The sequence below is a fragment of the Cheilinus undulatus genome, linkage group 11, assembly GCF_018320785.1.
Source record: "Cheilinus undulatus linkage group 11, ASM1832078v1, whole genome shotgun sequence".
In the NCBI taxonomy this organism is placed as follows: Eukaryota; Metazoa; Chordata; class Actinopteri; order Labriformes; family Labridae; genus Cheilinus; species Cheilinus undulatus.
In genome coordinates, this window is record NC_054875.1 from 33,379,868 (window position 1) to 33,394,773 (window position 14,906).

Here is a 14,906-nt window from a genome sequence, read left to right on the forward strand (position 1 = left end):
TTACCAATATGAGGCCTCTCTCATTTAGATAAAGGCAATCTGCAAGTGAATCAAATATTTTGAAGCATGTTTTCAGGTGACAAAGTCCATGGACTACAGGAAGTACCTGCATGTGAGATATAACAGCCAATAATACTTCATCAGCTCAGAGAAGCAAATACTTACTCAAACTCTCTTTATTGCTTTATTTTAACATCTGCAGACCAGGTGGGATATGTAAAAATTAAAATATCAAGCATTTAGACCCCCTTCACTTTTTCAAAGTTGGTATTTTGCAGCCTGATGCCACTTTTTTTTCTCAATCTACTCATATATATTTCCATAATTTAGTCTTAATCTAGGAACATCAGCATTTTTACACTTGATTTGTTTTTTAAAAAAATCTAATTTTATTCTTCTGATGTGAAACAGTTAAGTCAACCTGCTTTGAGACTTTGTAACACGTCTAAGACTTTACATTTCAGTATTTTCCAACTATTTCTGGCATCTAAAACAGTAATTCCCAAACCTTTATCCCTAGAGCCTCGCTACTTCCATCCAAGAAAAGCTTATATGAAAAAAAGGATGCACTGCTGTCAAAAACCAACATCAATTTGAAATGTTTCCTCTAAAAAAAATTCCTAAGACTGTGGGCCTACACATCTTCATATTACCAAATGATTTCTATAAACAGGTTTTATCTTGATTTAAGTCCATATTCGCAAACCTAACATCCAGAGTAAAAAAGAAAATAAGACAAAGAAGTGTAAAGTAGTAAGTATTTTATTTACTTTTCAGGCTTGAATATGTTTCATATGAAAGGCAAAATTAAAATGAGCTCTTTTCCTCTCCATAGTTTAGGCACATTACAGAAAGGCATTTGTAAATGACACCATGAGGGACAAAAAAGAAAAAGTAAAAAAATGATGACATAACTGAAGGGCCCTGCACACCCACAGAGAAGCTCTGAGTTATTCTGGTTTCTAAGACCTCTGAACACCTTGTTTCAGACAGTAAGAGTAACAGCAAACTGAGCAGAAGAGTTATGAGGAGTTCCTGACTGTCAAAATAAGACAACACAGCGGACTGGGTATGGCATGGCTGTGCAGGTATCAGAAACCCAGTGGTGGCTGAATGATGTGGCTTTAATGTGAAGTGTACACAGACGGAGGCACATAGACGTTGGCTGACAGATCAGCTATAAGAGCGATGCAGCGGGGGGGGTGGGGTCAATGATTACCATTCGTTAATTAAGAGGGAGCAGAAAAATAATTCAAGGGAGCTTTGAGGTGCAAACACAACAAGATGCAAAAATATTTTCATTAAGTCCCCTGCTTTTACCTCAAGACATACCATATGGCTTTGGCGCATCTCAGTGCTCAAACACTGACTGAAATACTGAATTATATCATAATGTCATCACAAATGAGCAGAGAAAACACTGTTTCTGACCCAAACCTGGAAAGATTACACCACAGACTATATGTGAGAATTCTCTCAGATTTAAAAAACAAACTCCCCTCTCCCAGGCACCTCAAGGAAATCTACAGCTCCCGTCACACCACAAATGCAGGACTGAAGACCTGAAATTTACCTCCAGAGAAGTGTGAATTACCAAGTTAGACTAACATCCATGAGACTGAGCCAAAATGAGAGGCTGGATAAGGGAATTCTAAACCGTAGCCATCAGCCAGTTGTTTACACAAATCTGTTTATGCGCAGTGGGAATCTAACTTTAATTCATGGCAGTGTAACTTAAAATTGCCCCAGTGGTTTATGGGAAGCCTGCTTTGTACAACAGAGCAGAGGAAAACTCCAGGATGTTCTTAACGTCTTTGTAGAGGAGTTACCAGCACGGTGTAATCTGCATGTTTTCTTCAAGCATGCTTTCATTCGTGGTCTCTATTCATTGACAACACTGAATATCCTTTCAAACTTAGGGGACAAATTTATAAGTAAAGATGGCCTTTTGCAACAAAAACATCCTTAAAAAATACTGAAATTAAGTAGCAACATTTTTTATACCGAAACATTAGCGCTGTGTCTGTTATGGTCAACTAATAAAACCCTGAATTTAAAGGGCTGTGAATCCTATTAAGACTTGAAATGTTCTAAGAATAATCACACTCCAAATCAGTATTCTATTATGATTATTGAAACGCAGGCCTTTTAAGTTAAAGGTGTAACAGTAAAACCATATTAATTCCTGGAATTATAAGTATTATAAGTCAGCAACTTTGAAACTCACACAATGTTGGCATTTAACGATGTCTTTAAAACTGATCATATGATCAAATATTAATGTGTTCTTTTTCCACGACCTTGCAGCTGCATGATCCATCCTTTCAATGTGAACTGCCAGTAAAAAGGCCTATAAACATCTAAGTAAACAAAACAAACAAACAAAAAATGAGTCCTACATGGATCCCTGGTCTTGCTTTTTCACATTGTGGCATTTGATCCAGACATGATCATATCAAAGAGTAGGAAGACTGTCAAGGGGGGCACAAGTTTAAATGTGTCTGGCATGTAAAGGCGCCTGCGATGCAGGAAAGTGGAATGATGTGCCTTTTTTTTTTTTTTTTTTTAGGAATGTTGGTTTAAATTAAAAAAGCATGCATGTGAGTTTGAGAATGTAAAAGTCACATGATGCTGCCTGCTCTCTTGCTGCTTTTAACACTTAAAGGCTATGACTTCTTGATGTCATCAAAGAGCAAGAATTACATTTCCCTCCACGTAATGAGTGTGAGTTAGACTGGAGGAGCGTTATTTCCTCCTCAAAGCAGAGAAGAAACAGACAATAAAATAGCCGTAGAGAGCCCTCGTGTTTTACACATAAACATCTAAAAAAAATAGTAAAGTCACATTATGAATGTTTAAAGGTTTAAATAATTATAATAATTAAAAACATGGAGACAGAAGCTCTTTGAGAGCAGGTCAGCTGCTGCTGTTCTCTGGCCAACAGCACAGCAGGAATAAATACATATATTCATATACGCCAAATAGAGAAGAGCAAAGAAACCTAACTGGAGAACAGTTTCAAACTGATACCTTTAAGAACACCAACTCTCTCTCTCTCTCTCTCTCCTCTTAGCCTCCACACCAGGTAGCTGCTGTGCACACCTTAGAAACACATGAGAGGACATCTCGCCTCCCAAACCTCCAGTCCAGAGCTGGAATTTCTTCAGCTTCTCCTGTGAATGTCCCGTTTCTTCTTCCTGTCTGCAGCTTCCACTTCCTCTCCTGCCTTTCTCACCCCCTCTTCTCTGATGTCCGAGTCTCTCCTTCTGGAGTGGTGAGGAGGCTGGGCGGCAGGGGGGGATAGAGAGGGAGAGTGAAGGAGAGGGATGGGGAGCAGTTGGGAGAATGGAAGGGAGGGAGAGCTGCCTGAAATGTAGGCCAAAGCGGTGGTGGGCGTTTCCATGGAAACAGTGTTCACAGCAGTCAGTGACATCATCAGTACGGGGAGAGGTGACTGGGTGAGGAAGGGTGGGAGGGTATGGGTTTAGGGGGGTGCAACAGAAATACATCCTGATTGGTTTGGACTTAGACGCGGTTCTCTCCACCCACTCTGGTCCTCCGCATCCTGAGGTGAAGACAAAGACAGGAGGAGGTTTGAAATTTAGAAATACTACACTGCACATGCATGAAAAACAAAAACCCACACAAAGCACATTTACCTTCTGTTCTGTGCTTCTATGTGGTCCTGCAGTGTCTCCTGGGACACCCTGAAGTCGTCTATCGGGGACTGGTAGCGGGACTCAAAGGAACCCTCCCTCCCTCTGTAGGCCATGGCCTGAGCTGGCGACTGGGGCAGAGGGGACATCGTAGAGGAGGTAGAGGACACTGAGCCCAATTCTCCCAAACGTTCCCGTCCTACTGTGGCTGATGCCGTCAGCGCTGTGGCCCCAGCTGCAAGGAACGGGCTCAGGACCTCCCCATTTTCATCCTGAACAGACAGGGAAAAAAGTGCTTTGTAAAAGCCATTTCTTTAATTAAATGTCAGAGTCCTGTTTTAAAGCAATACTCGGATTTTTGATAATGATTATGTCAGGGAAACATATCACACCATAAGACCCAGATGGAAAAAAATATATAAACTCAGTTCCTATGTGAGAATTTCTACTGTCTTCAGCACTGTTCACAGTGTACAGCTTTTTGTACAGCTCTTTCCAGTACCCCCTGCCTTTTCCAATTAGAATTTGCAATCCTGCTAGCAACCAGTGTGATATTAGAGCTCTCTCAGCAAATCTAAATGGTGACAACTGAGAAGTCAGGACACAATGCCTGTGACAAATTTGCCTAGAGAAGTGTTTCTCTACCTTTTATTTCTCTCAAGGCAACCTTAAAATATCTGCAAAAAATTCCAGTCCCCTTTTTCAAAATGTATTGACAAAAGCAGAAAATTCTGCATCCCTCTGACTTCAATTAATAGGGATGCATGGTCTAATCTGCAAGGGCAGATGTCAGCATAAAAAATGACTTACCTGTATTGGCAGAAATGAAAATTTCTACCAGTATTTTGGCTATAAAAAAATTAGCTGTAAATATGGGCTATATGAACAAATAAGTTAGTGGATTTTTAGGCTGGACCAAATATCTGTATAGATAATAGTATCTGCCAAAATTTCCTTTTAAATATTGGCTTCTATCTAATATCAGCAAAAACCCAGTATCGTGCAATTCTCTGACAGTTGACAAAATAAAGCCTTGTCCACACAGAGACGAAAATGATATACATCCGTTTCATTTGAAACCGTATTCCGTAAACACAGGATTGTTTCAGGAAATATCCGCATAAACATGGAACCACTGAAAAAAACTGAAAACACTGTAGCCTGTAAGTGGTGCTGTGAGGCTGCCACGGAAATCCACCAAAAAGAGAGAAGGAGATTACGGAGCATGCATCTTTTGCAGCATGCCACCATTGATGTTTTGGCTGGACCTGTGCATGAGGCTTAAGTGGGCTATGCTATGTGTGAAGTAATCGTTTCAAGAAGGATGTGGGTGGCTGTCCACACGGAGACGAAACAGTAGGCGTATAAAAAAAAAAACTTTTGCATATGCTCCTAAGTTCAACCCCATGTGGACAGACCTAAATCTCCAAAGTTAACTCATAAAACAAGTAAAATGCCTTCCAGTGGTCCTGTAGACCTTAAGAAAATACTGTCAAAATTGGGCGGCAAACTTCACAGGAAGTTAAGAAGACCTTAAAACACACTGTAATGCATTTCTCACTCCAGGAACATCAACTGCATGATAAACGTGCAGTGTGTACTGACATATATGCCTTTCATTTGTCTGACCACAACACTGACTTGATTTTTGCTTATTTACCCCAGGATAACTGATCTGCACATTCATGGTCATTCTTGGTTAAATTTCAAGCATTTTGAAAGCACCCCAGGGTACCCTGGTATCCTGGTTGAGAAAGGCTGGCCTAGATTTACGTAAGGCACCTTTGCTTATCTCTTGTCTTTTCATTCAAACCAGCACTCCACAAAGTTTATTAAACACAAAAAGTGTACCAAAGTGTTCTTTAAAGACAGGATTATGACCCAATAGGGAATGAAAGCTGTTAAAAAGTGGTGCTACAAGCCTAATCCAACTTAGTATGGGTGTCTTTCCACCAGGCAATGCAGTTAGTTCAGCATGGTTCAGTACAGTAAGCCCTGATTCGTGCACACACTTCACAGCTAAGCAGTCATTTGTAATGCACAATAAATGGGGGCGAATCCTCAGTCATGTCAGGTCACGTGAATAGATATGATGCTGCATATCTCAGCATTTTATACTTGATAATATATAGGTTGAGCCTTTATATAGAATACAGACAACTTTAAGATGAATGAAGTCATTGAAAGTATGTCTCATACAACATGTTTTACAGTAAAGTTTACTTTACACACGCCCATACTCAAAATAAAAAGCTTCTGACAGTCACAGGTCTCTTACAGCTCTGACTTGTACCATATCTTGACTCAACTTCCTGCAGTCATGTGAGGTTGCAGCTAGAAAACCAGCAGACACTCGTTAGTAGTACTATACCTCTTTGAATGCAACACATATTTTTCAACAAAATGTCACTGATAGTTGGTGTGCCTACAAGTTGTTTTCCATTAGTTTGGGCCTCTGTAAGTTTTCTCTGTTGATGTCTTTCATGGCAAAAAAGATCATAAACATCACGAAGGAGTGTAAAAGAAAAGGCTGCTCACCCTGCCTGTGATGATGTCTATGTGGATCAACAGAGAAGCCAACTCCAAATCCTCGTTGTAGCTGTTCTTCAGAGGTACTGAACGGTAGCCTGTTGTCACAAAGAGACACAGATTTAAGGCCTGTATTAAAGCTCTGATCAGGAGGGGAATTGTAGAGAATGTCTGAGTGTTCAGCAATGATCTAAATACCTGTCTTGAGGCTGTGAATGGGGAATGTAGCCTGAGCTAGAAAGTTTTGGTCATTGAACATGTCGATTTCATAAACCACAAAGCGCAGGAAAGCGAAGGCAGAGTTGCACACTGAGAACTGGAACGGTTTGCGGGGCCATGTTGGATTCAGGCCGTTATCAGCTGGAGAAGAGGGGCAAAAAAGAGAAGATGGATAACTTGTAAAGAGTAGCAGATGTTCAAAAGAACTACCATTTGGATTTCTAGTAGTTTCATTTACTTAGACACACTGTGTGATGAACATGATTTCTTCATAGTTTAACTACAACACACTGCCAGAAAACATCTGTCGTTTACAAAGAATTCTGTTAGACTTAGATCATTGTTATTTGCTCAAGAGTCAGAGTACCAAAGAGAAATATATGAATACAAGTCACATGCTGAAGAAAACCGCATCCTTATAATGACATGACACAACCTAAAAGCTTGGCATATCACTGTAAAAGGGCCAAAAGCAGCAAACCTAAGGAGAAAATCAGTGAGATCACCCTCATGTCAAACCAACTAAAAATCTCACCACTTTACAGAAAATACAGGAAATGTGCCTGCCAAAAAGGCAACACCGTTTTTCTCTGTGAAAAACACAAAAATCCACAGGCTGGGTCACTTATAAAAGGAACAAAGGGACTGAGTAGTGGAAGAAGTACAAATACTTCACAATCTTGAATACTAGTTATAAAAGGCAAAGTGATTAAACTCAAAGGAAAGAATATTAAGAACACTAATATTACGTTTTCTTGCTTAAAAGGAATGCTTAAAACCTTCTGGGGTCTGTGCCAGAACTACATCCGAGAATTTCTTTTAGTATTCCCACACATGGCTTTGTTGTTTGTACAACTTCCTGTTTTTCTAGGACGGGACAGGAAATTTCACAAGGGTAACGTATCCAGTAAACAGTAACTATTCATTCACTCAGTTTTGGCTAAAGCACCTAAGGATAAATTTAGAGCAGCGCTCACCTTCAGAGTCAGTTTTTTGCTTGGCGTTGTCATACTCTGCCCCACACACCTCGATCTCGATCAGAGGGCAGACTATGCCCCGTCCGTGCTTGGGCAGGTGCCGGGCACCTAAAACCTTCAAAGGGGAGGAAGAATAATACAGGTTACTTCTTTGAAGACCAATTTGGAGGCGTTTTCTTTCTGTATAAACACTAAATCAAAACCTGATAATAGCTGCTGAATTAGTTCATTCTTAAATCTTAAACAAGTGACAACAGGTAAAGGCACAAGTTCAGGGTAGACAGCGTCTGTTGTTAGTAAAGCAGCTTAAAATACTTTTCCCCCTCTCTTCATGACTTGTTTTGATGTCTTCTATTGGGGGGACGGTCCTGCTTTCAGTTACTATTATCTTTATCTGGGGGTGTGAACTGAGAGTATATTGATGATATGGTTAGTAAGTTAGCCACAATTAACTGCAACAATAACTTAGCAACTTTTTTGGCCTTGAGCAGGTCAGTTATTGATAAATTGGGGGGGGGGGGTGTAGAAAGTAACTATTTCATTTACTCAGATTGCTGTAAATGAGTAGTTTATTTGGCTACTTATACTTTTGAGTACATTTCATATCAGTACTTTTACTTCTATTTAAGTGAGTTTTAACAGTAGTAACTGTACTTTTACTTGAGTACAATACTCAATACAATACTTTTCCATCCCTGTTGACAAAATAGTACCACATAAAGAGAATAATTCTTCTGCATCTCTGATTATAAAGCATTACTATCACATCATGTATTCAAACAGATTAAAATCTTCACTTCATTGTACCTCTATTTCTAGAGTGAATTGCTCTAGGCCTCTCAAAGTGTGTTTGTCAAAGGGGTCAAAGTTGTCATCTCTCATGATGAGTGGCTGAAGGACGTAGCCACTTCTTCCATTTAGCATAAACAGAGCCTGGTTCATCTGCATGGGCTTGTCTGCACATAAAAATGATTATAAGTAGAAACAAGGAAGAACCAGATTATGACATTCCTGAATATTATTTATCTGCTTTGAGTTGAAAGGGTAAATACCTGCTGTTTGGAAGTTGAGTGCCACCAACTGGGAGCCACAGAGCCACATGGGCAGAGGGTCATAGTTGGAGGAGTCCAGTCTCTGTCCTCTGGGGTAGATCCTGGAGAGCTGCAGACGATTATACTGCAGGAACTTCTTCCCCTTGATTTTGTTGACGTACTTCTCTGCCTTGGTCTCAGGGAAAGAGGACATATCTCTGAAACAAGCTCGCTCTGTGCCGATCTCTACGGGAGGCAGAGAGAAAAGACAAATCTGACTTCCTGTGTTGATATTTTCTGTGGTTGTAGTTTGTTTTGTTTTATTTGTATGAAATCAGTCAAAAATTTATTGAAGATAATTTGTACAGTGTGTGCATCTCCCTTACTGTCTTCATCAAATGGCACAGGCCTACAGTAGATGACCAGGTCTGACAGTTCCAGTGCAATCTTCTTCCTCCTTTCCATCATCTTTCCCTCCTCCAGCTAGACACAGGGACATAAACTTTTAAATACAGCTGCACCAACAGAAACACACCAGAAGTGTTTCCATACCTCAACAACAAATGCTTGGTACTGGTAATATAAGCTTAGGTGGTGATAATATAAGCTTCCAAATATGGAATGTATTGATCCATGAGAGTTTGCTCCTGTCAAACACCATATATGTTCAGTGCTCAGTCACTGCTGCCTCTAGTTTATGTGTATCATGGGGCAAATAAAAGACATGCATAGTCCCTTTAACTGTACACTGGACATGAGTGTGGTAGGAGTTCTGCTCTGTATCCTTTATCAGACATTGTATAAATGACAATCTGCAATATAAGTTGTACTAGTAGACATTGCCTGTTCGGGTGGGGGGGGGGGGGGGGGTGTCTCCCAGAAAAAAAATGTAAACTGTACTGCAGTGTTACCATTTTTAACAGGTTCAGCAAAGTCCAAAGCCCACAGTTTCTGAGCAGTTTTGTAGCTCTTTTAGTACCATCTGTTTTCAACATGAGGAGTTTGCACTCTTCTTTGCTACAGGTACGGTCATTGTGCTCTCAGCCTACGGTGATAGTTGTAAAGCACCGTCCCACAGCCTGCAAGTCACGTTGCCCGCCTCCACTGGTCACTTGTTTTCTTTAACTGAGAAGTCTTTACAATAAAACTGCAACAGTATATCAGCATTTTGCTACAATGTATGATGATGACTAATAAGGGTAGAAAAAGCTGTATAAAGTGGCAAAACCAGCCTGGTCTGCATCTGTGAGTATTCTAGTATATTAAAGCAGTGTAGCAGCCTCTCAAAGTTCTCAATGATTGGGGGCAAGATTTTAAAATTGATTCAGGTTGTGTTCGGTGGGGGTGGAAGCTTCACATGCATTAATGGCAGTGCGTTTCTCAGCATTTTATACGTGTGTTTTGGTCTCAACAGTTTGTAGGATGCAACAATTTTTGGGATTTAAAAAATAGGTATAAAAGATGCCTTTTATGCTGTGCAGCCGTGCACAAGTTTCAGGCATACATGGTGGTAAGTATTCATCGACAGACCTGATGAGCCACCATCTGGGTTTGGAGGGTGGGTCAGGCTTGACATGAGTCCACACAACTGTGTGTTGTTCGGCAGCCATGGTCAAGCTTGACAGAATTTGTTTTCTAAGGCCTTTAGACCCTGGTGGTTTTCAGGCCTTTGGGACATCCAACCAGGGGCTTGTGGCTACCCTCCTACTTGCCCAGACTAGACCTGAGGCCCTGCTCACTTGCCACATTGACCCCCGACTCTGCCCTAAAGGTACATCCATTATTATTCTTCAAACCGATTTTTTCCCATGCCCCAGATAATATGCAGACATCCAGAGCACGACCTGGGTTGTGTCAATCCTCCTTCCTGCTTGATGGGGCCCTCAAGCAGGGTTACTCACATTACACGCGCTACTTCTGCCTCAATGTTTGTGGCCCACACATGTCTTAAAGTTCTGCACACTGTATATGCATGTGTCTAAACAGTACATATTTAGATGTAAAAATGAATATTTACTTTGGCTTCTGAGGTCACAGCGACGTCACGGATCTTCATCACCCATTCTTTGAGTTCTTCTTGGCTAATAGCAGCCACATCTAGCACTGGGCCCGCCCGCGTGGAGGCATTTTGCACCAGGGAGAAGACATAAGGCCGACTGCCCTTTCCTTCAGGACGCACAACTAAAATCAAAACAGAGAGAAGAGGAAGAAAGAGGTGTAAGTAAAGGATAAAATAGAAAAGTTGGAGAAAATGATTAGTAGTCCTACAATTTAAGATGAGGGTTTCTTAAATTATCAACCGTTCACCTTCTGCAAATATCAAAGGATTTTAAATGATGAAAATCACTGGAAATGGCATAAAAATACACACAAAGTAAGGAATAACTACATCTAAAAATAATACCATGGAAACAGAAATATCAGACATTTCATGAAGAAAAGCAAAGAATTTTCTGAAAACTCAACTGATTTGTTTTTTTTATATTTAAACTTACTTTACCACCATTAAGTAAAATGTGGAAATGTCAACTTAAACTCAGTAAACTGAAACAATTTAAACTCCCAAGCAGCTAGCAGGCATAATGGCCAGTAGATTTCCACATCCAACAACAGCCAACCCTCAGGGTGAAGCATCATCACTTTCTCCAAAGCAAAACAAAGGATTCTGTCAGTATTCACATGGGGAAAGCCTTGGAACAAAGTGTCCAAGATGTTCAAGAAGCTTCCAACATTGCCACTAGATGGAGCCAGAGAGCTATCTAAAACCACAGACACAAGCTCAGGTATTAACAGTGGTTAGTAGAGACTACAACAATGCATGGTTGCATGTGCCAACACTAATGGGGGTGTATTGACTGAACTGCAGAGTGTCAATAAAATAGTGGAAACAGTGCTGTGAAGCCCAACTCATATAAAATATGCAAAAAAGGAGATAATTATGATAGAAAAAGCGGAAAACTGCTGAAAATTACAGTAATGTAAGGTGACTGCATTGTTATGCAACAAGACAAGTATGGCAGAAATTGTGTATCTGCATATATGAAACAAAGAAAGAGTTTGCCCTGTGGCAAGGTGACAGCCTGCTCTGCCCTGCAGTACATAGTTGAACAGGAAGCTGAAGGCCCTCTCACCAACATGACAGGAAGACACGTCCATACTTCCTCTCAGGAGATCTCCTAGTGGGCTGTTTTCTGTCATCTCCTGCTTGAGATAGAAAAAGAATTTTAAAAAACAGTCTTTTTTACGCAATCATCCAAATTACACATGCATCTATCACAGATACACAAATGAATGGAGGTATCTCTGCAAGTTTCTGGGTTTGATCCTCACTGTTCTGTCAGGCTCTCCTGCTGATGGACTGATCTCCTCCACGTAGTTGGCAGGAAACCACAGCTGCTTCTTCCCTCCACAGTCCCCCTTCCACCTGAGATGAAGACAACAACATGGGTTTAAAAGAACAAAGGAGGATGTGGTTCTGTTAATATTAATATCTCTGTGGCTTTAAAATCATCTAAGCATTAAATCACTATCATAACATAGCCCTGTCCGGTAAAATTTACGCTGTCATGGCTCAAATATGATTTGTCTAAATGGATAATTAAGAGCTACTTCCTGAATAAAATGTAATGCAGGTCACTCACCACCCTCCTTCCTGTTTGTCCACATTAGAGATAATAGCATTCTTAGTGAAGGAGAGCTCATCATCACGCTGGGCTTTATACTCATACATGGCTTTCACTGTGCACTGGAAAGACAAAAACAGTGTCATAAAACAAGAAGTCTCTGTCTTCAAAAATCAGGAGCACATGAGCCTAATTTGCTGGATATTCACCTTAAATGTTGGCATTTGGTTAGCCTCCACATAAAAGCCAGGATTCCTGCCCTCATAAAGTGACCCGTAGTCTGGCTCCTAATGAATTAAAGATCTTATGTTCAGAGCGTAGCCTTTGAGCCTTTAAACCACTTTTTCTTTACATTTTATAAACTCAGAAAACACTTGGGTAATCTTGTGCAAGTATGTCATTAAAGGTGGCACTCACAGCAGTGCCTATCTTCTCCAGTGTGTCCTCATTGATAGGATACCGCAGTTTCATTTTGCGGTAAAGAGGGTGCTTCTCGTAGTAACTGATGAGGTCTACAAGGCTGTCAAACTCTGAGGTGCCCAGCACCACGGTCTGACCCTCCTGCTGCACCCGACAGTGCTTTATCTTTCCCTCTGCTCTGTGACAGAAACCAAAGACATTCAAATTCATGCCTATATTAAAGATTAATTTGGATATATCCTTTACTTGGAGAAGTAAAAAATAAATAAATAAATAAAAGAAATAAGGTATGATTCTTTGAAGTAATAGGATGAAGTTACCTAAAAGAAATAGCAAATGAATTGGGTTCGACCCTTTTTCTGACAAGGAAAGCCCCATCACGAGGAACCCTCATCAGCATGTTCTCTGCATGGCTCCTGGTGAGGTTGGCATGGTACCACCTAAGGCAGGAAACAGGACAAAGACAAATGGTAGATGAAGTCATAAAACTTTTATTTCACTTCCAGCCATGAGCTGGACTACCTTTGTTCCATTTATAAAATGTTATTTAGCAAAGCAGTACAGCTCAGGTTCATGAAAAGAAATGGTCAAAGGACAAAAACAATCACCAAAGATGGCATCCTTCCAGAATCAAATCATTTTGATTTTTTCTGTGTATTAATGCAAAACAACACTCACTCTTTGCTCTCATGAGCATTGGTCTGAGGCACAGGCTCTGTCAGCTTCATCTCAAACTCATTGCAGCGCAGCGCCACCTGCTGGTAGTGGTTGATGAGAGCAAAGAGTGTGTCGAAGACCAGGTTGTCAGTCAGGTAGAACTTGGGGCTGCCTGCCTCCTGACGAGAGTGGATACGGCAATGCTGCACCCGCCCTGAACGCCTAGTGATGAAAAGATGAAAGACGAACATCTTGATAACACTTCTAACTCCACTCATTTTTTAACTGTTGTCATGGCCACCAAGTTTAAACTTTCATACCAGGAAACACCTCCCCATTGTTACAGTATAACACACTGCCTTCTGACTATCTGACTGAATTTTCCATGCACAGTAAATCATAGACATTGATTGAATTTGAAGTAACTATACTCAGAGCCCTTTGAGAGAAAGTAAATGATCACACTTCAGATCGTGACAACAACCCATACAAATCAATCATAGAGCAGCTAACATTGATTAATCTGTCAGCATGCCACTGTTGATTTGTACATGTTAACCCTACAGAACACACTGCAGGAGCTAGTTCTGCTGCCATATGGACAGTTTCCCTTTGAAGATGACTCGCTGTTAACTATGTGCATGCACACACATCATGGTGTCAGCTCTGCATGATCTTAACACATGGTAGTGTAGTGGTAGAGGAGGTTTGACAGTCACACAGCAGCTGAGACAACGATGACAAAGTTTTAAAGATAAAACCGACACCACAATTTCTCACATCTAAATGATGTATTATTGTCACTGCACAGGAACAAACACGTCTGTCAAAAGAGCTGTAGACAGAAAAATTCTATTTCATGAGTCAATGTTTAAATCCGCAGTAAAGCAGATTTAGAAAACTGTAAGAGTTATGGGGAGTAGTCTGGCAGTTGTAAGAAGATGCGCTACATTTTTACCTCAGTTTTGCATCTCCAGAGTTGTACAAACAGTTCTCACTCACTTGGATAGCTGTCAAGCTGCCGTGTGCATTTCATCCAGACTTAGAGGAATTACAACTAGTCCAGGATAGGCTGGCACTAAACTGTGATGGAAGAGCTAACATTGATAAATGCACGTAACATTAGTTTGGTCATTGGTGAAAGAGGATAATCATTTCTCTGCCGTCTTTTTTCCAGGGGTATTTTACACTCCCACTCACATATACCAATTCAGGACAGTGCACAGTCATGTTTAGAGGTATGAAAATATGGAATAGTGTTTGTCTGTGTGGACCCCAGGAAAAGTAGGTGCTACTTTGATAATGATTAATGTGAATCCAAATACTTTTTTTTCTAAAAAGGATCAGCATTACACTTCAGCTAGTGACCATGAAAACAGGTGACTTAATTAAAGTTTTTTTTTATGAAATTTTCTATTTATTTGACTGAACAGCTGGAGAGACACAGAACACATTGGGAGAGAGGATGGTTGAAGGCATGCTATGAGACCAGGAAGATCTAATGGCCAGTGGGTTGAGGACTGCAGCCTCTGCTTATGGGCTCTTGCTATACCCACTGAGCTACACCGGCACCCCAAACTGGTGACTTTCAAGTGCGCTTTTCAACGAACATAACCTGTTGAATATATGTTGACAGTAATGAGTCATTCACAAGGACTCTTTCTGTTTTCATCAGCTGCTATAATGAGGACATCTAAGTCTGCTATAAGTCACCAGTTAGAACAAAGTGGAGACAGTGTGTTCTGTCTGAGCTGATGTAACCACTGATTTTTGGTGTTACTATAAAATGGGTTC

General features: G+C 40.6%; 1 protein-coding gene across 2 annotated transcripts in view; it reads right to left on the reverse strand.

The window, feature by feature from the left end:
- Positions 1-744: 744 nt before the first annotated feature.
- The window catches only part of plcg1 (phospholipase C, gamma 1), a 43,887-nt gene continuing 29,725 nt past the window's right edge, over positions 745-14,906 (reverse strand). Inside the window, exons 18-33 of one of the 2 annotated variants that reach the window (XM_041798846.1) lie at positions 13,134-13,334; positions 12,776-12,895; positions 12,453-12,633; positions 12,245-12,322; positions 12,054-12,157; positions 11,743-11,836; positions 11,544-11,613; positions 10,430-10,593; positions 8,799-8,895; positions 8,434-8,658; positions 8,189-8,337; positions 7,382-7,496; positions 6,384-6,545; positions 6,195-6,283; positions 3,660-3,928; positions 745-3,565 (exon numbers count right to left, since the gene is read on the reverse strand). In XM_041798846.1, coding sequence (XP_041654780.1) covers positions 3,526-3,565; positions 3,660-3,928; positions 6,195-6,283; positions 6,384-6,545; positions 7,382-7,496; positions 8,189-8,337; positions 8,434-8,658; positions 8,799-8,895; positions 10,430-10,593; positions 11,544-11,613; positions 11,743-11,836; positions 12,054-12,157; positions 12,245-12,322; positions 12,453-12,633; positions 12,776-12,895; positions 13,134-13,334 — 2,158 coding nt within the window. In that variant the 3' untranslated portion in view covers positions 745-3,525. Of the gene's footprint in view, positions 3,566-3,659; positions 3,929-6,194; positions 6,284-6,383; positions 6,546-7,381; positions 7,497-8,188; positions 8,338-8,433; positions 8,659-8,798; positions 8,896-10,429; positions 10,594-11,543; positions 11,617-11,742; positions 11,837-12,053; positions 12,158-12,244; positions 12,323-12,452; positions 12,634-12,775; positions 12,896-13,133; positions 13,335-14,906 lie in introns of both variants that reach the window. The other variant, XM_041798845.1, reaches the window with a different exon arrangement.